The sequence below is a fragment of the Eschrichtius robustus genome, chromosome 12 (assembly GCF_028021215.1).
Source record: "Eschrichtius robustus isolate mEscRob2 chromosome 12, mEscRob2.pri, whole genome shotgun sequence".
NCBI lineage: Eukaryota > Metazoa > Chordata > Mammalia > Artiodactyla > Eschrichtiidae > Eschrichtius > Eschrichtius robustus.
Window position 1 is genome coordinate 41,448,329 of NC_090835.1, and position 24,614 is coordinate 41,472,942.

At 45.7% G+C, this 24,614-nt stretch overlaps 2 protein-coding genes and 1 long non-coding RNA gene across 5 annotated transcripts in view; all 3 read left to right on the forward strand.

Annotated features, from left to right (window-relative positions):
- LOC137773471 (uncharacterized) overlaps positions 1-24,614 on the forward strand; it is a 47,820-nt gene that overhangs the window by 10,105 nt on the left and 13,101 nt on the right. For all 3 annotated transcript variants that reach the window (XR_011075680.1, XR_011075679.1, XR_011075681.1), the window contains exon 3: positions 12,294-12,453. This is a non-coding gene — a long non-coding RNA (uncharacterized lncRNA). The remainder of the gene's footprint in view (positions 1-12,293; positions 12,454-24,614) is intronic.
- Positions 1,880-6,064, forward strand: LOC137774260 (putative serine protease 42). Its single transcript, XM_068559514.1, is given in 8 exon segments — positions 1,880-2,112; positions 2,388-2,439; positions 2,441-2,484; positions 2,486-2,548; positions 2,912-3,174; positions 4,072-4,235; positions 5,575-5,591; positions 5,848-6,064. Coding segments are annotated over 8 exon segments (1,053 nt in total).
- LOC137773247 (serine protease 44-like) lies at positions 14,411-18,236 on the forward strand. Its single transcript, XM_068557774.1, has 6 exons — positions 14,411-14,522; positions 14,671-14,970; positions 15,416-15,572; positions 16,254-16,519; positions 17,288-17,451; positions 18,000-18,236. The coding sequence occupies exons 1-6, from the start codon at positions 14,411-14,413 to the stop codon at positions 18,234-18,236; spliced, it is 1,236 nt and encodes a 411-aa protein (XP_068413875.1).

Genomic DNA, 24,614 nt, shown 5'->3' on the forward strand with positions numbered 1-24,614 from the left:
TATATTCTTGGCTCTCAGAGAAGAGGCCTTCTCAGTGACCTTGACCCTCTCGCAGTATAGGAGATCTCTATAAGTCTGGTCCAGGAGAGTTTCCTGCTCCTCCCCCAGGGATAGAGGTTATTTTATGTTCTCTTCACCCAGCTACAGTAGGCTTTAAACTGTGTCCTGAAAATTACAGTTTTATGCCCTTCCCCTAGTTGCATAAGGCAGCATCTCCTCCTCTTCCTCCTTCTTATCCTCCTTCTCCTTCTTTTCCTCCTTCTCCTTCTTCTTTGGCAGCACAGGGGGAGAGGAAACAGAATAGAAGGACCCAGGCCAGACTTCATACCTTTCCCGTAGTGATTCCTGCCTACCTCTCCAAAGACTGAACTGTAGTTAAGGCTTACAATTTTAACTTCTCAGTTTAAAAACTTCCATGACTTCCCTAAAATATTTTCATATGCCTTATAACTGCAGGGTTGATGTAGTTGATAATAAGATGTAGTATCTGATCTTTTGGCTCGCTGAATTTCAACATAAATTGAATTAAGAGCTTCATCAGAACTCTTACAAAAAAGTTAGGGCATTGATTGGGAGTGAGACCCTGAAAATTTACATGGGAATACATTTGGATAGACTTAGGACACCCTTACCCCCAGCCACGTTGAACCACTCTTGCTAACAGAAACAGCGCCTCCTCCCATTTGATAAGGCCGGTCCTCTCCACCTTAGAGACACTGTAATGACTTCATGTGAGTAAATTACATTATAAGGGCATACCAATTCTCTGCCTGAACCACCCCAGTCTTCACTGCCTCTAGACCTAATAACTAGAGTAAGATCCCAGCATGCTCTAGGACAGGTGCAAAGTATAATCCAGGGGTAGGAGGCTTCCTTACAAAAAGAAGTGCAAGATTTTGCTGATCTACATTGGAAGGAACAAGGGGTATATATATATAGGATGGGATTCAAAGGATTCTTGATTGGGAAGGCTTGGTCCCAAATTTATCAACAGTACACTTGCTAGAAATTTGGAATTCAGTTTGCTGGTTGAGGCAGGTGGGAATGATTCTACATGTTTACTGTGTTGTTTTAAACCTGAACGCAGTAGTGGACCACGCTAAAGGAAATTGAAATGTCAGAAATTCCTTGGCCTAATGTGGAGAAAGGAATGCAAAGAGAGAGGGCTTTAGAGAATAACCCCTTCATCAAGACATTGAAAAATAAGTTCTGAGGGGAACACCCATATCCTCGAAAAACACTGTAACTGGCTGTCCTCTTTTGGCTGGGGAAAAGTACTGCAACTCAAAAGTTGTTATTGTTGTTTTTTCCCCGGACTTCAACAGGGATGATGAAACCCAGAGAGGCAGAGGCCTGGTAGAAGCACTTAAACAACAAAGACAAATAGACATCAGGGATATAGAGCTAATAAGAATGGGTTGACCTGCGGGTATCTTTGGTGGTGGCTCATTTTTACAGGGATCCCCGCAACTGAAGTTGCATAGCAGCCAGCTCCTTTGTCCAACCCACACCCACTTCATCTGTAGTCCCCCTACCCCCAAATCTAGGTCTGGTGAATGAGGCCCTGCCTTGAGGAACCGTTACGGAGAATTAAGGCTCCTCAGCTAGTTCCCAGACTGCCCACCCTCACCAGCTCCAGGCCAGGTACCACACCAAGAAGGGCAGGAGCGTCAGAAAGCACCCGCCTTTTAGAGCCGACGTTAAATTGGAAGGTCCCTAGCAAGGACAGTCTCCTCAGATGTACCCTCACCCCTCGGGCCTGGGCAGCGTTCTGGCTGGACACAGTCTGGCGTGAGGATCTGAGAGCGCGACCCTGCACTCTCAGGCAGGAGACTTCGTGGGCAGGGGCACGCAGAGCGCCGCGGCCGTCGCCGAGCCCATGGCGTCCCCGGGCGGCCCCCGCAGCCTCCTGGTCTGGCTCCTCCTCCTTCAGCGCTGGCTCAGGGAGGCCCCGGCAGGCAGGTCAGCGACTCCCTCGCCCACTTCACCCCTCTCGGGAGGTGGCCTCGAGGACCCCACGGCGGACCAGCCAAGCCCTGGAGGGGGTCAGGGAGCCCCTGGGAGCCCCGGGTCCCCTGGGGCTCCGGGAGCCCCTAAGTTGGTGGAGTTTAGGTCAGGTGACTCTTTGCATTGGCCTTCTGGAGGGGCAGGCTGAGGCGCCAGAATGGGAGCCGGTGCTCCCTGGGAGTTTGAGGGGATCGGGGTCTGAATTAGCGCAGCCCTGCTGTGGAGCCTGAGGGAGACGCGCTTCGTCTGTAGGTCCATGGCCTGCGGACTTGGAAGCACTGCCCTGGAGCCTAGGAGGACATGGCCTTCTCGGCTGTCTGAGGGGCTCCCGGGAGACAGGGCCTGTTTTTTTGAGGTTCTCCTTGCTACCCTGTCCTCACCCCATCGTGTAGCCAAGTGTTCCTGAAAATCGTGGGAGGAAATCAGAGCGAAAGAAGGGAAGTGGCCCTCGCAGGTGAGCTTGAGGGTCAGTGGCAGACGTGTGCGGAGGTTCCCTCATCACAGCTCAGTGGGTGCTGACTGCAGCCCACTGTATTTTAAGGTGAGTAATGACAAGTGGAGATGTGAGAGTTCTGGAGTCAGTCCTGCCCTTCTCAGATACCCACTAGTTTCTGCTGCCCTGCAAGTTGATAAAAACCCAACCCAAACCAAAGCACACACAATAAAAATGGGAGGGATTCTGCACTGGTAGTCTTGTTACTAGGAATACTAGTTTGGTGAACAAAACCAATTGTTTGGGCGAGCCAACCAATTTTGAGAGTCATTAGGAGGGTTTTTTGCTGATACGGTCGTAGCGAGAGTGGTGAGAGAGGTTGGGGCCAGATTGGGAAACAGCTGATATGTGTGGAAAGGCACAAAGGATGCTTCCCAGGGTCTGTACGAGGGACATGTCCTCTTCCCACAGCTGTTACCGCGACAGTGTCATGATGGGAGATCGGAGTGTCTATGGTGAAATCTCAGGGTTGGTGGTTCCGATCAGCCGAGTCGTTGTTCACCCTCAGTTCTCAACACGTGGAACCGTTAAATATGACCTTGCTCTTCTCCGGCTCTTCTACCCTGTAAATTTCACTGGGGTCATCCAGCCTATATGCATCCCTGAGAAGACTTTCCAGGTGGAAGCTGGGACCAGGTGCTGGGTGACTGGATGGGGCAAGCAACAAGAATTCGGTGAGACTGTGAGGCAGGAAGTAACCTTGGGCAGAGGGAGGCAGCCTTATCCCTGGAGTAGACAACAACACTAAAGGGAGGGGTAGGGAAGCACACCACCTGGCAGGTGGGTTAGGAGGCAGCCAGGCTAGTGGTTCCCAATTGGCTTGAGCCCAGAAATTGGTTGAGGTCTTTTGTTGCCACACAAATATTTGATGGCAGCCATTTAAGCACGGCACCAGTCCTGGGAACTAGAGCTGCTCAGGAGAAGAAGAAATACATGGGTGAAATCTCCTGCAGATTTGTGGGGAACTGTGCCTGGCTGGTTTGGGGGCATTTTTAGGTTCCCTGGGGACAGAGCCAGATGCTCTGGAGTTCTCTCCAGGGTGGATTTCTGCTCAGGGGGTCATGAGCCGTCTGCCAGGCAGAGCTGTCCCTCGCTGGAAGTACCTGTCTTGGTGCCTAGGGACTTTCCTGTCCTTGGGACTGTTGGCAGAGCCCGAGGACCCCAGTTGGTGAGGCTATAGGGCCTCCTATCTCTGGGAGGAGGCTGGATTGTTCCTTTGGGCAGTACCTGTCTGAGAGTCTGTGATTCTGCTTTAAAGTAAAGACACTTTGCTGATGCACCGGACACCTTTCATTATTACTGTTGATGTGCAGAGTGACAGATGCTTGGTTATCATTTCTCAGGCTGGTAAGGCCTCGCCTCTTCCCATCCTGATCTGTTCTTCCTTCTCTTGTCCTGGTTTTGGTTCCTACCTTCTCTTCTCCCCATGTCAACTTTGGGCTTCAGTTTCCTCCGTTGTCAAATGGGGACAATATCCTCTGTGCTGCCTTCTTCAAGGGGGATTCAAGGTGTTTGGGGGCTTACTGTCCACCTGTGCAGATCTACCCACTGCTGAGTTTCTTTGCTTGTAGGTGGCCCATTTGTCTCAGTCTTTCTCCGGGAGATGGACCAATGTATCATCTACTATGAAGAATGTAATGGGATGGTCCAGAAGGCTATGCCAACAGATAAGGATGTAGTACTGGAAGGAATGATCTGTGGCTATAATAGTATAGGAAAGGATTCTTGTCAGTAAGTTCATGGGTCTCTTGCCACCTCCACATTGAGGTTGTTGCCTCAAAGTTTCCTCATTCCCCAGTGGCAGGGCCTGGGTTATTTGCCACCTCCTCTTTCAGCCTGTACTACAGAGATTCAGGGGGGAACCCCTCAAGACCCCACTGAGCTGGCCTGGCCTGTTCCTTCAATAGGGAGCAGCCCTCGCATCCTGGGCATGCTGCCAGGGTGTGGTGAAGTTGGGGGTGGTAATGATAATAATGTAAGTACATATAATTGAGTTCCTTCTATGGCGACTTACTGTGCCAGTGTGAGCATTCACCCACATTAGCTCAGTTACCCAGCTCACAACCCTGCAACATAATTATACATATTATACAGATGTGGTCCCTAAAAGACGTAAGTTCAAGGTCCCCCTGGGAGCGCCTGGGCCCACAGTCTCCCCTTTGCACCAAGCAGCCTTTCTGAGCAGGGGGCATCTGAATCAGGTCTTAGAGGATGAGTATTTGGAGTCTTGGCAAGAGGAGAACATCACTGTTGGGAGAAGGAACAGCAAGTACAGAGGCTCAGAGTTCTGAAGAACGTGTCATGTTTAGGGAATGTGTTTCAGGTCTGGAGCAATGAGGTGGCAAATATGGCCAGAGAAGGTGATTGGAATCAGACTGTGTGTGGCCTGCAACGCTGTGCTATGTTTCTCGTTCCTGTCCATGTGGGACTGTAGGCCAGGAGTTTGTTTTCACCGTGTAGGCAATGGTGTTGAGCCCCAGGCAGGACCTGGGCTGGTGGGGCGGGTGAAGGGGTTGTGTCATCAGTTCTTGGTGACTGACTGCATGTGAGGGTGCGGGTGAGGGAGGGCTTGAGGAGGACTCTGAGTTTCTTTTTTTTTTTTTTTTTTTAATATTTATTTATTATTTATTTTTGGCTGCATTGGGTCTTCGTTGCTGCACGCGGGCTTTCTCTAGTTGCGGCAAGCAGGGGCTACTCTTTGTTGAGGTGCGCGGGCTTCTCATTGCGGTGGCTTCTCTTGTTGCGGAGCACGGGCTCTAGAGCGCAGGCTCAGTAGTTGTGGTGCACGGGCTTAGTTGCTCCGTGGCATGTGGGATCTTCCTGGACCAGGGCTCGAATCCGTGTCCCCTGCATTAGCAGGCTGATTCTTAACCACTGTGCCACCAGGGAAGCCCGACTCTGAGTTTCTGACTGAGCTGGTAGATGGGGGACCACCAGATCAGTTTTAGCAAAGGATGTGCATTGTTTGCGTGAGCTGGGGTGACTATGTGGGATGTCTGAGAGTGTAGCTTAGACTATGGAGGGAGCTGGTTATATGGTCAGGAGCTCTAGAGAAACTTTAGGCTAGGTGTAAGGATTTAGGAGGCTCCATGCAAAGGTGGTATTCAAAGTGTTTAACAACCACTGTGGTATAGGAAATGACCAGTCATAATATCCTCGGAGGCTACTAAATTTTTCCAATTGACTCTTCAGTTCTCAGTTCTCAAAATCAAGAAATCTGGGCCTGGGAGATGTCTGGGGAAGGCCCACAGGTGCCTGTCTTTCAGCGCCTTGCAGTGCAATCAGCCTGCCCTGAAGTGGGTGCTCTTCCATTCCTGTGGTTTGTTTCTTTCTCTTTTTCCAGGGAGATTCTGTCAATATAATACCACATGCGTCCAGATAGGGATTGTGAGCTGGGGTGTCAGCTGTGGTCGTAAAGTTTCACCTGGAGTTTATACAGATACTGCCTTCTACACTAAGTGGCTAGTTGCAGTGGTGAACCAGGCTACCTCTTTGTATCCAGTGGTACTCCTCATTCTACTGGTGTGTCTGGTGTTGCCTCTGGGCATCCTGGTGACCCTGTGATCACCCTGGCCCACACCCCCTCCTGTTTCTGAGTCTCACACTAGCCCTGCCTCTGACCTCCCACTTCTACTCAATGCCCTTTCCTCAATTTCTTTTGGGATCCACTGACCCTGTGGAGATCCACATGACAGAGAGTGGCAGCAGGAAAGGAACCCTGGAAGTTTCCTGGCCTGGTGATCCAGGAACCTGCCTCATCCACACCTACACCTTGGCTGTGCTCTGCCTGCTGGGAAGAAGTGGGTGAAACCGTCCCAGCTGGATGGCCAGCGACCTGCCAGGTGATGCTTTATGATGCTTCATCCACATCTTGGAGAACATCTAGCAAAGAAGGGACATCATCACCGGTGAAACAGCGTTAGACTTGACACTTTATCAAACCAGTCCGCTTGGTGATTGTTGGGAGAGAGTGAGGAGGCATCACCATGTCCACATCTGACTCAGTTGTCTGAGTTGGGAGAAGGTCCCCTGCTGCCCAGTGCGGATGCATCTGAGTGTTCAACCTCTGCCACACAAGCCCTCCTGGGGCAACTCAGTCTTGGAACCCCCTTCCCAGTGCTCCAGCGGCCACATCCAGGCTCACCCCAAGTTGTGTTGAGGCGTCAAGGAGTGCAGAGATTTCTGATGTCAACTGAATAAATGTTTGAAGAGTCGTGTGTGTGTTCTGCATCTCTGCTGGTCTGGGATCACTGAAGAGAACTTACATTTAGCTTAGGAAAGTGTTTGTAATACTTTTTAAACCCTGGAGTGATGTGATGTGAGTTGACAGATGGCTTTAGCAGTTGGGTTCTGCTGCTGTGTTCCTCATAGCCATTAGCATCTCTGCAGGGAACTTTGTGGATGAGTTTGCTAGCCAATGCATCTGGGAAGGAGGAAGTGAGAGAGACTGGAAGCAAGAGAGGGGTCAGGGCATTGGGCCCAAACATCAAGCCCTTTTTCTGTGTGTTTCTGCCGCTCCCCTTCTCGGCAAATAGTCTTGAGCACCAGACTGCCTTGGCCAGGCTATGGAGAACGGCACTGAGACTCAGGGAGGGGACAGGTTGGGGTGCTTACTGTGTCTGTGCTGGCTCATTTCCTTCATTACCATATGGTCCCAAATTAGCTCTCTGTCATGATGCAGAGCACTTCACTTTTCCTTGATTTCTTTCGTGAAAGTTTGAGGTTGCCTTCTTTTAGGAGAGGATTAGTGCATTTTGCATATGGGAAGAGGTGCAAGTGAATAGTTAGGTAAATAAAAAAGTGGACTGGGGTAAAGCTTGATAATCCTCTCTTGTGGCACCTTTCATCCCTTTCCTTCTGGGCATATAGTGGATCAGAATAAAGAGTACATTTCCAACCTTCCCATGTATCTAAGTTTGGCAATAAGTTCTGGCCAATAAAGTATAAACAGAAATGTTGGGTATGAATTTTGGAAAATATCCTTAAAAGGAGAACAAGCCCTTCATCACTTTCTTCTTTCCTGGCTAGAATGTATACATGGTGGTTGGAGGTTGAGCAGCTATCTTGGGACATGAGGAACATGTTAAGGGTATGGAACAGAAATTCAGAAGGAACTTGACTCCTTGGAATTTATAGGGCTGCCATCACAGCTCTTTATGCAAGAGAGAAATAAACTTCTCTTTTAATTAAGCCACCATCATCTTCAGTCTCACTTGCTCACAGAAAAACCTCAATCTAACTAATTCAGTTGATATTATCTGGAGCTTTATTTCTGGATTGTTAGGAATATAAGTTTTTAAAGTCATTTCTTATTTAGACTAAATTCTCCTTTATTCCTACTTTGCTGTATGCCATTGCTTCCTTCTCTATTCATATTTAAAAATTGGTAAGGTTAAAAGTTTATGTTGATGAATGAATGTATTATCTCAATGCATTTCTATATTATTTTCTTTATTGAGGTATAATTTATTCATAGTACAATGCACACATTGCACTGTACAATTTTATGAGTTTTAACAAATGTATACCCATGCTAACATCACCCAAATCACAATAGAGAACATTTCCATCAATCCAGTATGTTCCCTTATATTCCCTTCTATCATCCCCTCCCAGAGGTAACCTTTGTTCTGTTTACTGTCAGACTAGATTTGCAGGTTATTGCATCTCACATTAATGGAATCATACAGTAAGTGTTCTTTTGGTTCTACCTTCCACATAGGTAGGGGAAGTTTTTGTCTTCTTTTTTCTTCCAGTTTTATTGAGATATAATTGACATATAGCACCGTATAAGTTTAAGGGATACGGCATAATGATCTGACATATATACATCATGAAATGATTACCACAGTAAGTTTAGTGAACATCCATCATCTCATATAGACACAAAATTAAAGAAATAGCAAAAAAGTTTTCTTTGTGAGAACTCTTACAATTAGCTCTCTTAACAACTTTCATATATAGCATACAACAGTGTTAATTATACGTATCATGTTGTACATCACATCCCTAGTACTTATTTATCTTTTTTCAAAAATTTATTTATTTTATTCATTTATTTATTTTGGCTGTGTTGGGTCCTCGTTGCTGCGCGCGGGCTTTCTCTAGTTGTGGCGAGCGGGGGCTCCTCTTCGTTGAGGTATGCAGGCTTCTCACTGCGGTGGCTTCTCTTGTTGTGGAGCATGGGCTCTAGGCACGTGAGCTTCAGTAGTTGTAGCATGCGGGTTCAGGAGTTGTGGGCTTTAGAGTGCAGGCTCAGTAGTTGTGGCACATGGGCTTAGTTGCTCCACGGCATGTGGGATCTTCCCGGACCAGGGCTCAAACCGGTGTCCCCTGCATTGGCAGGTGGATTCTTAACCACTGCGCCACCAGGGAAGCTCACTTATTTATCTTATAACTGGAAGTTTGTACCTTTTGACTGCCTTCATCGAATTCCACGTATTGTTTTTGAGATTCATCCATGTTGTCAGGTGTATCATCACTTCATTCCTTTTTATTGTAGAATAGTTACCCATTATGTGAATTTTCCACAGTTTGTTTATTCTCCTGTTGATGGACATTTGGGTTGTTTCTAGTTTGGGGTTATTATGAATAAAGCTGCTGATAAACATTCTAGTACAGGACTTATTGTGCCTATATGCTTTTGCTTCTATTGGGAATAAACCTAGGAGTGGAACTGCTGGTTCATAGAATAGATGTATGGTTAACTTTATTAGAAATTTCCAAAGTTTTCCAAATTAGTTGTACCATTTTATACTCCTACTAGCAATAAATGAGACTTCCGCTTGATCCACGTCCTCATCGGTAGTTGATGAGGATTCCCAGTTCTAATAGGTATGAAATGGTATCTCACTGAGGTTTTAATTTTGCATTTCCCTGTAACTAATGGTATTGAGCCCCTTTTCATATACTAATGCTCATATGTATATCTTCTTTTGTGAATCATCTTTTCAATTCTTTTGTTCATTTTAAATCAAGATGCTTGTGTTTTTATTGCTGGGTTGTAAGTAGTCTTCATGTACTCTGGTTAGAGTCCTAAGTCTGTGATGTGCTTTTTTCACTTTTTAACTTGAGGTTGCAAAAATTTTTCTTCTATTTTTTCTCCTATTAGCCTTATAATTTTAGCTTTTACATTTAGGTCTATGGCCTACAGATTTTGGGGCACAGAGTGAGAGAGGGAACAAGGTGTAATTTTCTCTATCTTTAATGTTTATCCAGTTCCAGTACCATTGTTGAAAATACATTTATTTTCACATTGATTTGCATTGGTACTTTGGTAAAAATTAATTGGCAGTATATATGTGCATCTATTTCTGGACTCTATTCAGTTCCTTATCTATTTGTATATTCTTATGTCAACTTCACAGTGTCCTAGTTACTATAGCTTTGTAGTTAGTCTTGAAATTTGGTAGTGTTATACCTCCAAATTTGTTCATGTTTTTCAAGCTGGAGCTTTTTTTGTAAAAATTGACCAGCTGATTCTAAAATATATATGGAAAAGCAAAGGACCTAGAATAACTGAAATAAAGAACTACTGGATGTCAAGACTTAGTATAAAGGTATAGCAATCAAGACAGTGTGGTATTGGCATAGGGCAGACATATAGACAGGATAGAGAGTCCAGAAATAGATCCACATGTATATGGCCAGTTGATTTTAACAAAGGTGCCAAGATAATTCAACTGCAGATAGGATAGTCTTTTTAGTAAATGATGCTGGAACGATGGGACATTCCTATACAAAAATAAAATAAAATAAAGTGACTCAATCCTTACCTTGCATTATGTAGAAAAAATAACTCAAAATGGATTATAGAACTAAATGTAAAAAACTTAAAAGAAAAATCTTCGTGACCCTTGAGTAGGCAAAGATTCTTTATATAGGATGCAAAAAGCATGAACCATACAAGAAAAAAAAAAAGATTGGATTTTATCAAAATGAAAATCTTCTGTTCTTTGAAAGACACTGTTAAGAAAATGAAAATAAAAGCCACAGACTGGAAGAAAGTAGCAACAATGGCTACTCAAAGACTTATATATGAATGTTCATAGCATCTTTATTCATAATAGCTTGAATCTGGAAACAACTCACATGTCTGTCAGCAGATAAATGATAGCCACTGACATCAGGACAATAGGCAGCATAGCACAGTGATCCTGGAGAGAAGGAAACAAGTGAGACAAACCCTGTAACTGTCCTGGATTCCTAAGCAGAGGCAATTTTCAGATGGCACAGGGAGAGAAACCCAAACAGAACATGATGATATCACGAAGTGAAGGAGACAAGAGATTGGAGTTCCGGAAGGCTAGGTATCTGGAGTTTGCAGGTCAGAATACTGTAGAGAAGTGTTGGTAAACTATGGTTTGTGGGCCAGTTCCAGACATAGCCTGTTTTTGTACTGACCTAAGAATGATTTACACACTTTTAAAGAGTTTTAAAAAAAGAATATGTGGCAGAGTCCATGTGTGACCTGCAAAACCTAAAATATTTACTATCTGTCTCTTTACAGAGAAAGTTTGCCAATCCCTGCTGGGTAGGATGGAGATATGCAGAGAAAGAACTCCAGAAACCTGTAGAACAATCCCCTTTAGTCTTTGGCTGAATACTGATCTGTACACACGTAGGTTAAATTTCCAGGAGGCTAGGCAAAAGAACAAAGAACATCTGCCAGGGAACTATAAGGTGAACCAGCCTCAGAGCCCACAAGGCACTAGGAAACATTCCAGTTTCATCCATCCAGAGGGGAGGGACTTCACTTTCTACTCAGGTTATCAGTAGAGACCCTGCAAGGCTCACACCTTAGTATTAAGGCTGAGGTAACCCTAGAGTAAAGGCACACTTAACAGAAGACAGCTGGGTTATCATTCTCTTCCAAAATTTATTGTTCTGGTTGAAGTACATGAAAAAACCCAGTCTCACATAGATATACAGCTGGAAAAGGGAGGAGTATTTTAATAAACTTTTCAAGTAATTGAGGATTTTAAAAAATCCTTTTATAGTACACCAAAACTTGACAAGTGGTAGTTTTTTGCAATGTGGAATATAAAACTTTTTGAACTTCTTGTACTTATTACAGTAAAATCCATTGGTCTACCTTTCACTCCAAATGGATCTTTTGAAGCTATGCATAATTTTGTAAATCATTGAAAAATATTGGTTCACTTAGTTATGCAGAGTTTCCAAATGTTGACACATTTCATTACACAATATCAAAAAATCACATTCACTCATATTACCACTACTGTTGTCAGAAAAGTATTTAATTATTGGAAAGCTGTTGAGCTCATGGTAGCAAATATAAATTTTCCAAAATTCAAATTTTCACCTCTAAGCTCAAATTTTATCATTGCAACAAGTACCGTCAGTTGTTTTCTTCAAAGTTGCAGACTTTAACTTTATTTTTGAGAATATGTCTGCCAAATATGCGTCTAAATAACCGCAGTTTATTTAGTCACTCTTTTTAAGTAAAAATGACGTCCCATGATAAAAGCAGCTAATTCAGCTAACAACTCAAACAATTGTACAGCTTGCTTGAGTTAACAATCCTACTTCTTTATACAGCAGTAGTGCTTTGTGCATAATTGTCATTTCATTACACAAAATCTTAAATGTGGATTAAAGTGTCAATACTTAATAAAATTAATAATTTTTACTTCTCCGTCAAGGACATTTGAAAAGTGAATCTGGACTGATTGATTCCAGGAGTGGGATGTCACCCTTGTCATTATGCTACTATATGTAAGACTCTGTCTGGCTGGAAGACTCACTCTATGTGTCTTCCTCTCCTTGCTAGCTTTGAAGAAGCAAGCTGCCATGAGTCCTACAGCCAAAGGAAGCGAATTCAGGCAACAACTGATTGAGCTTGGAAGCAAACTCTTCTCTAGTCGAGTCTGCTGGTGGATGAGAACCCAGCCCTGGCTGACACCTTGATTGCAGCCTTACAGAAGACCCAGGTAAGCTGTACCTGGACTCCTGGCCCACAGGAACTGAGAGATAATAAACGTCTGTTTTTTTTTAAGCCACTGAATTTGTGATTATTTGTTACAAAGCAGAGAAAACTAATACAGAGGCCATTCCCATATGTGATAAAGCCTCTAGCTTCTGTATAATGAAGTTCATGATAGTTCCAGTGGGTCTTTTAATCATGTCCCTACTTTGCACCTTCCTGACCAAAAAGCAGGTCCCTATGTCTAAGGTGATGTTACTCAGGATTCCATGATGGTAAGTCAGACCTTCCATGAGTCCACTGATAGTGGTGTCAGCAAAGGCATTATAGGCAGGCAATGCTAGCTATATATAGAATATATATGTGTATATATAACCCCTGAATGGGGTTCTAGTGCAACAGTAGTCTACTTTAAGCTGGCACCAAGATTTTGAGCCCATCTGTGAACCAGGCCCAGGTTTTTTCTTCTTTCATCCGTTGGTCATAGGATACACCCTATCAGGCTATGGGTGTGAACTGATGGAGAATTGTTTCAGTTCAATACAAGTAAGTGACATGGGGGTCTAGGCCTTTTCTCTGCACAACTTACTTGTGTCTTCAAGACTGCCATGATCCAATCCCAAATGTATCACTTCCAGTGAGTCATGAATTGCTTTTTCCAACTGAGTTTACGACTTAGTGAATTTGGCTAAATTTCCATCTTATGATAGGAGGTGCTGGTCTCTTAGTCATTTAATGTCCCATGGTCTGGCATTTAGTTTCCTTTTAGGATTCAGTAGTGTGTCAGGAGTTGCTTTTCAAAGGTTATACAGTTTCTTTGCAGCAGAGAGTATGGTCGTGCTCCAGAACCGTAGGGATCTATACTGTGACTCTCTAGTTAGGACAGAGCAGACTCCTTACAGCATTTTAATTCACCACAGCAAACTCTAGCACCATAGGATTTGCCAGGTCATACAGACCAAGTGACACGGCTGCTTATATCGCAGTCTGACTTTGCCTCTTGACGGAGGAACTGCAAAACACTGTGGCCACTTTTATGTATGTCATCTAGGTTAGTCTCCTTTTCTCAAGATTAAAAAATTTTATCACATTCTTTTTTGCGATGCAAGGTAATATATTCACAGGTTCCAGGGATCAGAATGTGGATTTCTTTGGGAAGCCATTATTCTGTCTACTACAAGGTTGTTTCCAAATGTTGGCTATCATGAATTTAGCCACTGTAAGCATTTGTAAAAGTGTCTGTGTGTGTGTGTGTTTGTGCGTGTGTGAGTGTGTACATAAATCTTTATTTCTCTGGGATAAATGCCCAGGAGTACAATTACTGAGTCATATAGTAATTGTATGTTTTGTTTTATAAGAAAATGTTGATCCGTTTTCCAAAGTGGCTGTAATATTTTATATTCCTACCACGGTGTATGAGTGATCCAATATCTCTGCATCCGTGTCAATATTGGTGTTGTCATTATTTTAAAATTTTAGCTAGTCTGTTAGATGTGTGGTGATATTTCACTGTGGTTTTAATTTGCATTCCACTAATGGCTCTTTTCACATGGATGTTGATTTTTTTTTTTTAAACATCTTTATTGAAGTATAATTGCCTTACAATGGTGTGTTAGCTTCTGCTTTATAACAAAGTGAATCAGTTATACACATACAATATGTTCCCATATCCCTTCCCTCTTGCATCTCCCTCCCTCCCACCCTCCCCATCCTACCCCTCTAGGTGGTCACAAAGCACCGAGCTGATCTCCCTGTGCTATGTGGCTGCTTCCCACTAGCTAGCTATTTTACATTTGGTAGTGTATATATGTCCATGACACTCTCTTACCCTGTCATTGATTTTTAAAAAGATATCGGTATCATTTCTAACTCAGTGGTTAGTAACGTTCAGCGCAACATTTATATTGAGGAATTTAAATTTTTACTGCCAACAAGAAGGGGAGGGAAACGCCGGTAAAGGCCTGATGCAGCCCGACAGGGAGTTCGGGGTACATCTCTGTGCGGCGGTGGCGCGGCTGCCGCTCTCTGTGGCCAGCGACCTAGGCCAGGGGACGCTGAGCGCCTGGGAGGCACACCGTTAATGAGTCCACGCAGAGCTGGGAAGAGAAAGGAGTCGCCTGAGTCACGACTCCGAGGCCCCGCCCGGCCCAGGCCCTGAACCTCAGATGACCCCACAGGCGCGCGGGACCGGTTTCCCCCGCCCAGTCCTGTTTCCCGCCAACAGGAGGGCAAGCGCGGAGCCGCCGCGAGGGGGCGCCGCAGAGCGCGGAGGCGACCAGAGGTGCCATGGCGTCTCCGGGCGTCCTCCGCAGCGGCGGCGGATCCCTGGGCCTCCTGGTCTGGCTTCTAGTCCTTCAACCTCGGCTCAGTGAGGCCCGGGCGGGCGGGGAGGGGGCGCAGGGCCTGACGGCACTGACCTCAGGCTCTCCACCCACCTCGGGGGGCGGCCGCGAGGACGCCAGGACACGCCCGTGGAAGCTGCCTCCTCGAGGGCTTCCGGGAACTTCGGGGGCCTTGGAATCCCGTATGACTGCGGTAGCCCCCGATTTGGTGGCGTTTACCTTAGGTGACTCTGATTCCTACAAGGCTCTGACACCTACACATACACCAGCACCAGGAGGGACCAAACGACCACAGCTCTTTCCTTCAGGTGATGTTTCCGGGCCAAGCCCTGCGGCAGAGAACCGGCCTGGTCTGAGGGGCGTGGGCCCCTGCCCTGGGGGAGGAGGCTCTCAGGGGGGACACGAGTTTTCCCTGGGGGGGTCTGAGTGGACCCAACCCTGTCCTTGAGATCTGAGAGGACATGACCATTCTCTGAGGAGTCTTAGGGGATACAGACCTGCCCTGGGGGTCAGAGGGGACATGGCATTGCTCTGAGGGTTCTGAGACTTCTGAGGATTATCTGGCTCTGGTTGTGGTGGCGTCAGCGGCTTTACTTTCAGTCCTCTCCCTTCACTGACCTGCTCTAGTGTGTGGCCATCGTACTTCAAGGGTAGTTGGCGGAAGGCCGGCCCCAGAGAGGAAGTGGCCTTGGCAAGTCAGCCTGCAGATCAATGATAAACACATATGCGGAGGCTCCCTCATTGCCAGTTGGTGGGTGCTGACCGCGGCCCACTGCATATTTGGGTGAGTTTTCGGGGTTCCAGGCTTGGGCTCCTGGTCAGGCTGTGTGACCTGGAGCCAGTCCTGACCTCTTCCTGAGCTTCCTCTTTCTCATCTGAAAAAGGGGGTCACAGTCCCTGACTATAGCTCTTCAGGCTACAGTCAGAAGTAGATGATGTTAGGGCCCTTGGTAGCCTGGAAAGTCAAAATGCAAAATCAAGTTCAAAACTACTTTTTTTCAACCCTGTGCTGATTAGCCTTCGAGCCAAGTGGCAAGAAGCGGGGAGAGATGCAAGTTGGGAAACAGTTTGTGGGCAAAAACTTGCAGAGGGAATATTTAAGGGGAATAGATTGTAGCTGGCCAATTTGGCTAGCTCAGTGGTCTCAAACTTTAATGAGCATGGGAACACCCGCAGAGCTTGTTAAAACAATAATTGCCTGTCCCCAACCCCGGAGTTTCTGATTCAGTAGGTCAGGAGTGGGACCTGAGAATTTGCATCTCTGACAAGTTCCCAGGTAGTGTTGATGCTGCTCATCTGGGGACCAAACGCTGAGAATCACTGGATAGAGTGGCCAGGGGTCCAGGAAGGGATGTGGTCGGGAGGGAGGGAGGTGACTGATAAGTGGCTTTGGAGATAGGACCAGGCTGGGAAGAACCTAGAAGATGTGGAAGGGGAGTGTAGAGCCTCGAAGATCTCTCTGCAGCCATGTGGAATACACAGTGAAGATGGGAGACATACGCTTGATGCATACCTCCAGAATGGCAATCAAGGTCCCAGTCCGAGACATCGTTATCCACAAATATTTTAATCCTGTTGGAACAGTGGAAAATGACATTGCCCTTGCTCTGCTTGCCTTCCCTGTGAATTTCTCCTCGAACATCCAACCTGTGTGCCTCCCTGAAAAGGCTTTCATGGTCCAAGCTGGTACAGAGTGCTGGGTGACTGGCTGGGGAAAACTAGATGAAAGAGGTGAGACTGTGAAGCAAGATGGCAGCAAACTCGGGCCAGGGAAGGGGCTGCCTGTTGCCCTGGTGTTGGCCTACAAGCTAAAAGGAGAGACAGGGAGGCAATTTTCTAGCAAGTGGGTAAGGGAGGAGGGTGGAGAAGATGCTGGTGGGAGTAATTTGATGGTTTTACAAATTTTTATTAGTATGTCAGGACCTGGGGGCTTGAGTGACAAGCAAAGTGGGTTCTCTCTAGGGTGGATTTAAACTCAGGAGGTGTTGATCTGTCTGCTAATCTGAGCTGTCCCAAACTGAAAGTACCTGCCTTGGTGGTTAGGGAGCTTCCTGTGAGTGAGAAGAGGCCAGAGAACTCCTCTGGATGAAACTGTGGGGCCTCCTATCCCTGGGGCGAGACTGGATTTGGTACCTTTGGGGCATTACGTGTCTGAGAATCTGATCCCGCTCTAAACTAAAGATACTTTTCTGATGTACAGGACACCTGTCACTATTACTAATGATACTCAGAGTGACAGACACTTGGTTTTGACTTCTCAGGTTGCCTCTTCCTGTCCTGACCTGTTCTTCTTTACCTGTCTTGGTTTTGATTCTTACCACTTCCTCTCACCATGTCAACTCTGGGCCTCATTTCCTCTGGTGTCAAATGGGGACAATATCCACTACCCTAAGAGGGCATCTGTATGTGAACACACTGTATTGAGACCCAGAGTGGGTACCAGGGGCTCCTGTCTTGTCCCACTAGGCAGATCCACCTACTCCTAAATTGCCTCTACAGAACCATCACAAGCATCTACACTACTGCTTCAGGAGGCTGAGCTAAGCATTCTTCGCTATGAGAGATGTAATGAGGTGCTCAAAGAAAAGATGGAAAGTCGATTTGACATGGTCAAGAAGGGGGCTATCTGTGGTACCAGCCCCACAGGAAAGGATGCCTGCCAGGTCAGTTCATGGGCCCTTTGTTGCCTCTGCATTTTAGTTGTCCTCCCAGATGTTCCTCATCCACGGGCAGTAGGACCTACGTTATCTGGCAACACCTCCATTCACCTGTCTTCAAGTTAAGAGGATTAAAGGGGACAAGCCACCAAGGCTCTGCCAGGCTGGCCTGACCTGATCCTTCAGTAGAGAGGATCTGATGCTGCCTAGAGGGAAACAGGGCAGGAGGGGAGATTCAGGCATGAAATACCAATAATACAAGTCAAGTGACAGGAAATGTATACAAGTAAGGACTTTATTCATTATTAATATCTCAGAGTACATACATTTTCTTTGAGAATATTCAGTTTTTTGTATACAATTTATTGATGACATATACAAATTTTGTTTGTAAAATTTTTTTAACTCTCACATCTCAGATTCATGGAAACCTGGGGCTTGTGGAGCCTGGGGAGCCCCATGCATGCCAATTTCCCAGCGTCTTGCAGTGCAGTGAGCCTGTTATGATGTTGATCCTCTTCCATCACTGTGTTTGTTTCTTTCTCTTTCTCTAGGGAGATTCTGGGGGTCCCCTGGTCTGTCAACTTAATGACTCATGGGTCCAGGTGGGGATAGTGAGCTGGGGCATTGGCTGTGGTCGCAGAGGGTATCCAGGAGTTTTTACAGAAGTGAGTTTCTACAAGGATTGGGTCGTTGCTAAAATGAGTCAGGCTTGTCATATAGACTCAGCAGGCTACTTCAGCCTAACGCTGTGTCTGGTGCTGCCTCTGGGCATCCTGCCGACCCCGTGATCACCCTGGCCCCCACCCCCTCCTGTTTCTGAGTCTCACACTAGCCCTGCCTCTGACCTCCCACTTCTACTCAATGCCCTTTCCTCAATTTTGTTTGGGATCCACTGACCCTGTGGAGATCCACATGACAGAGAGTGGCAGCAAGAAAGGAACCCTGGACGTTTCCCAGCCTGGTGCTCCAGGAACCTGCGTTGTCCACACCTACACCTTGGCTGTGCTCTGCCTGCTGGGAAGAAGTGGGTGAAACCATCCCAGCTGGATGGCCAGTGACCTGCCAGGTGACGCTTCATGATGCTTCATCCACATCTTGGAGAACATCTAGCAAAGAAGGGACATCATCACCGGTGAAACAGCGTTAGACCTGACACTTTATCAAACCAGTCCGCTTGGTGATTGTTGGGAGAGAGTGAGGAAGCATCACCATGTCCACATCTGACTCAGCTGTCTGGGTTGGGAGAAGGTCCCCGGCTCCCCAGTGCAGATCCATCTGTGAATGTCCAGCCTCTGCCACACAAGCCCTCCTGGGGCAACTCAGTCTAGGAACCCCTTTCCCAGTGCTCCAGTGGCCACATCCAGGCTCACCCCATGTTGTGTTGAGGCATTAAGGAGTGTGGAGATTTCAGATGTCAACTGAATAAATGCTTGGAGAGTCTCTTGTGTGTTCTGAAGCTCTGCTCTCCTGGCGGTTGTGGGGCTGCACATATCATAACTCTATAGAGAACTAGTTTCCCACTTAGCTGAGGGAGCTTGCATGGATTCCATTACTCCAGAAAGTGTGAGATGAGGAGCCTGACTACCTGGATAGAAGTCTGATGGATGTCTCAGGCAGTGGGTCCAGCGGCCTGTGCTCCTGTTGTAGGTGTCAGCATCGCTATAACTGGGGGCATTGCAGTTGAGTCTGGCAGCCTCTGTAGACAAGAACAGGGGAGCAAGAGGGCAGAGACTGGGGCATGGCCCACTCACACAGCCTCGTACCTCTCGTGCTGCCCCATAACAGGAGTGCCTGGAGGAGACACCATGGGCTTGGTGTGAAGACACTTTGAGCTCAAAGAGCTGAGGTCCCACAGGGGAGGGTAGGAGGAAGGGCCTGGCTGTGTGTGTGTGTGTGTGTGTGTGTGTGTGTAGCTTCTTTGTCCCTATCAGTAGACCTAGTGTCCCATAGTCACCTGGACTGGCTGCTGATCTTCCCCCAGCCTCTGCCTCCTGCCCACCCATCCTTCCCTGGTCAGTGTTCAGGCTTCCAGAATATCAGTGGACCTCAGAGAGCCACGTGTGATAGTCCCACCTGCTGCCTGAGGGAGGCTGGGGCGGGACACTCTGCTTTTCACACCCCAGCTGGTTATAGTTAATCCTAGTAAAGTCTAGTACCGTCCTTTTACAGAAATGCACAGTTGGGCAGACTTGTAGGCTGGAGTTTGGCTACATACCACTCTCACGTGCAGCTTTCTTTCAGAACAAGCTACCTTGTTCTTTTCTGTGATGTTCTCTTGCTGAGAATGTCAGTATGGCTTCTCATTTCCCTTTCTCTTCCTCCTCACTGACCAAGACTCAGTATCAGCATTGAGTCCTCCCCAGAGCATCTCCTGTGGCCTACCCTGGCCTGTGTAATGTGCTTTCTTCTGGGCCCCCCTGACTCTGTTGGTCCTGGGCCAGTTCCTGTCTCTTGTTTCCACTGGGTGACATTTTGTACTCAAGGTTAAGAGACTCTGTGTCATCATTCTCTACCTTCCCCCCTCCAGCTCCAGGTTTGGGATAGAGCAAGATTTCAGGAAATATTTGGTGAATGAGTGAATGAATGGAAAAGTGAATACTCACATCTCCTCTGTCAACTTACTCCTTTCTCTCAGGGCCCTCTCAGCTCATTGCTCTGTCCCCCTTTTACTTTCCAGGTTGATTTGTCAAGGAGGGAAAATCCCACCTGGGAAGCAAGTGTTACAGCCCCTGCTGTAGGAGAAGTCCCAAGCTTTGGGAAGTTTATGGTCCTAGCCTGGGTGCACTTTGGTGTGCTGATATTTGAATGTGCTTTTTGTGGTGGGGGAAAGGATTTGAGTTCAAGCAGCTTAGATATTGAGAATTAGCCTCTGGCTCCCAGAAAAGTCAGGCATGGCCTCTCAGAAACCAGAACAGCAACCTCCAACTGAATGGTAGCCATTTTTATCCTTTCCGGCAAATATTTATGGAGTACTTTTTGTGAATGAGGCACTGGGCTGTGGCCATAAAGATGTGGAGCTCAGGTGGGAGGGAAGAAGTGGTCATTAGGATGACCCTTTGGTGAGGGGCTTGGTGGCTGGGTAGAACCACCCTCTGAAAGAGCTAGGTAACACAGGGAGAGGAGGAGATTGAGAGGCAGGCAGTGCGTTCTAGTAAAAATATTGGACTTCAAAGGACAAGGACACAAAACCCAACAAAAAACGCTGGGGGTTTCAAGTCATAAGGAGTAGTGAGGCATACCAATGTGAGTTTCTAATGCCCAAATTGTGGTTTGAAATATGATTTTCCACCCAAAGAAACCAGGGCTTCTTGGAGAAATGGCTTGAGAAATGTCCAGGTGTGGGCCAGGAAATGTATAAATTCAGCCTGAAATTTCCTGTCACAGCAGATGGTGAGGAAGTTCTCCAAATAACTAGGATCATGTCAAAAGGACTCAGGAACTGATTGGTACAGGTACCCTGTAGTGAAGTGTGGCATTTCTGCTAAATCCCACTTGCAGAAGAGTCACACCTATTCCCCAGCATCTGTGAATACTGACTCACAGCTGCCTCGCTCGCAAAAACTCAGCTGCAGAAACAGATTCACTCAAGATGACACCCCTTCACAGGGAGTAGCCCACAGTAAATGACTGGCAAGCAGGGATAGGAAGGCCCAGCCTCTTTGCCTCCTTTTGGGACAACTTGGAAGGGCTTCTTTAGGATCAGCTGAGACCGCAGTTGCAACTGCATGGCAGCTCAGCTTCTCCCATTGCCAAGTTCTGCCTCACATGCTCCCTGCCAGGTGTGAATCCTCCCAAGAGCACTCCTCAACCCTTGCATACAGGTCTCTCTCAGAGTCTGTTTCCAGGGAACCAATCTATGACACTTGGCCTGGCCAAGGTAAGACAATCTGACTTTCAGTAAGTGTTTGTTACCTATTGCTGTGTGACAAACCACCCTAAGACCTGGTGGCCAAAATCACCAGGGTTTCTTGTGGTTGATATGTTCTATGAAGTAGCTCTGAGCACTAATTAGCTGACACTGAACAGTTGCTTCTCAGGGAAATGCAGGATTAGACTCCTGGGAACCTCTGATCACAACATTTTCATCAAGTGATCAATATGGAACCTTATTTTATGTTTCTTTTTGGTTAAAAACACCTTATTTAATGTACTCTGTTGATTCAGTATCATTGAACTCATGGCCAACAACAGTGTAATTCATGCCTGTATGAAGCAGACCTAACCCATCTGTTTTCTCTGCAATGCGCATCCCAGGCTGGAGTCCTCAGGAGCGCTAGACAGCACGCCAGCAATATGCGTGGGGACTTTTTAAGCAGTGAAATCACCAACAAAAACACAGAAGTGCAAAAATATGGCACTGAATAGACTGGGAATAGGACATCTGTTTACAATATGAGAGCTGAAACGATAAGGCACAGCAACATCATCTCTGACCTCAGCTGAGAACATTGCTTGCATTGTTTCTACTGAGAAATGTCCTGTCGTTTTTATCTTTCTCCTCTTACATTTTCGTTGGTTTTGAGCAATTTGATTACCTTATACTTTGGTCTCATTTTCTTCATGTTTCTTTGTTTGGTGTTCATTGAGCTTATTGGGTTTCTGGAGTTACAGTTTTTATCAAATTTGGAAAATATTTGCCATTATTTCTTTAAATATTTTTGTCCCTTCTGCCCTGCAACACTTTGGAAGTCCAGTGACACATATATTAGGCTCCAGCTCACAATGCTCTGTTTCTTTATGCTCTCTTACCTGTATTTCATTTTGGATTTTTTTAAAAAAAATTGTCATGTCTTTGAGTTTCCTAATCACTTCTTCTAAATGTTTATTATAGTGTTAATCCCATCATCAGTGTATGTTTCTCATCTCACACATGGTAGTTTTCATATCTAGAGTTTGATTGGGGTCCTTTTACATCTTCAGTATGTCTACTTAATGTTTGAGTGTGTATGTATGACTACAGTTCTAATGGCTGTTTTACTATTCTTGCCTGTGCATTTAACATTTGTGTCAGTTCTGGGTTAATTGTGATTGATTGATTATTCCCTTTTTGGGTTGTATTTTCATGCTTCTTGAATGGTGGTTATTAGTGATTAGATACCATACATTGTGACCTTTACCTGATGTTTGATATTTTCCTAGAAATATTCTTGGGCTTCATTTTGGGATGCAGTTAAATTACTTGGAAACTGATATTCTCAAGTCTTGTTTTTATATTTCTTGACAGGACTGGAGTGATGCTCAGTCTAGGGACTACTATTCCCTGTCACTGAGGCAAGACCTTTCCTAATACACTACAGAGTGTTCTGTGAATCTTGAGTTTTTCCAGTCTGGCTGATGGGAACAGGCACTATTCCTGGTCCCCTGTGGCCACCAGGCTATGTTACTCTAATCCTTTCAAGAGGTTGTTTCTCTGACTTCAGGTATCTGATTCTTCTTTTTTTTTAAACATCTTTATTGGAGTATAATTGCTTTACAATGTTGTGTTAGTTTCTGCTGTATAACAAAGTGAATCAGCTATATGTATACATATATCCTCATATCCCCTCCCTCTTGCATCTCCCTCCCACCCTCCCTATCCCACTGCTCTAGGTGGTCACAAAGCACCAAGCCGATCTCCCTGTGCGATGCAGCTGCTTCCCACTAGCTATGTATTTTACATTCAGTAGTGTATATATGTCAATGCTACTATCTCACTTCGTCCCAGCTTACCCTTCTCCCTCCCTGTGTCCTCAAGTCCATTCTCTACGTCTGCATCTTTATTCCTGTCCTTGATTTGCATTTCTCTAATGATTAGTGATGTTGAGCAGCCTTTCATGTGTTTGTTGCCATCTGTATGTCTTCTTTGGAAAAATGTCTATTTAGGTCTTCTGCCCATTTTTGGATTGGGTTGTTTGTTTTTTTGATATTGAGCTGCATGAGCTGCTTGTATATTTTGGAGATTAATCCTTTGTCAGTTGCTTCATTTGCAAATATTTTCTCCCATTCTGAGGGTTGTCTTTTCATCTTGTTTATGGTTTCCTTTGCTGTGCAAAAGCTTTTAAGTTTCATTAGGTCCCATTTGTTAATTTTTGTTTTTATTTCCATTTCTCTAGGAGGTGGGTCAAAAAGGATCTTGCTGTGATTTATGTGATAGAGTGTTCTGCCTATGTTTTCCTCTAAGAGTTTTATAGTGTCTGGCCTTACATTTAGGGCTTTAATCCATTTTGAGTTTATTTTTGTGTATGATGTTAGGAAGTGTTCTAATTTCATTCTTTTACATGTAGCTGTCCAGTTTTCCCAGCACCACTTATTGAAGAGGCTGTCCTTTCTCCATTGTATATTCTTGCCTCCTTTATCAAAGATAAGGTGACCATATGTGCATGGGTTTATCTCTGGGCTTTCTATCCTGTTCCATTGATCTATATTTCTGTTTTTGTGTCAGTACCATACTGTCTCTTTTTCTTTTTTTATACATTCTCTTTTTTAAAAAAATTAATTTATTTAACTTATTTATTTTTGGCTGCATTGGGTCTTCATTGCTGTGCATGGGCTTTCTCTAGTTGCGGCGAGTGGGGGCTACTCTTTGTTGCTGTGCATGGGCTTCTCGTTGCGGTGGCTTCTCTTGTTGTGGAGCACGGGCTCTAGGCGCGCGGGCTTCAGTAGTTGTGGCATGTGGGCTCAGTAGTTGTGGCTCACAGGCTTAGCTGCTCCACGGCATGTGGAATCTTCCCAGACCAGGGCTCGAACCCGTGTCCCCTGCATTGGCAGGCGGATTCTTAACCACTGCGCCACCAGGGAAGTCCCCATACTGTCTTGATTACTGTAGCTTTGTAGTATAGTCTGCAGTCAGGGAGCCTGATTCCTCCAGCTCCATTTTTCTTTCTCAAGATTTCTTTGGCTATTCAGGGTCTTTTGTGTTTCCATACAAATTGTAAAATTTTTTGTTCTAGTTCTGTGAAAAATGCCATTGGTAGTTTGATAGCGATTGCATTGAATCTGTAGATTGCTTTGGGTAGTATAGTCATTTTCACAATGTTGATTCTTCCAATCCAAGAACTTGGTATATCTCTCCATCTGTTTGTATCATCTTTAATTTCTTTCATCAGTGTTTTATAGTTTTCTGCATACAGGTCTTTTGTCTCCTTAGGTAGGTTTATTCCTAGGTATTTTATTCTTTTTGTTGCAGT

Excerpts from the sequence above, each read along its gene's own strand:
- LOC137773247 (XM_068557774.1), top strand. The coding sequence starts at position 14,411 with ATGCAGCCCGACAGGGAGTTCGGGGTACATCTCTGTGCGGCGGTGGCG. Across the intron at positions 15,573-16,253 it reads GCGGCCCACTGCATATTTGG|CCATGTGGAATACACAGTGA; the intron begins GTGAGTTTTCGG and ends ATCTCTCTGCAG. Across the intron at positions 17,452-17,999 it reads CAGGAAAGGATGCCTGCCAG|GGAGATTCTGGGGGTCCCCT; the intron begins GTCAGTTCATGG and ends CTCTTTCTCTAG.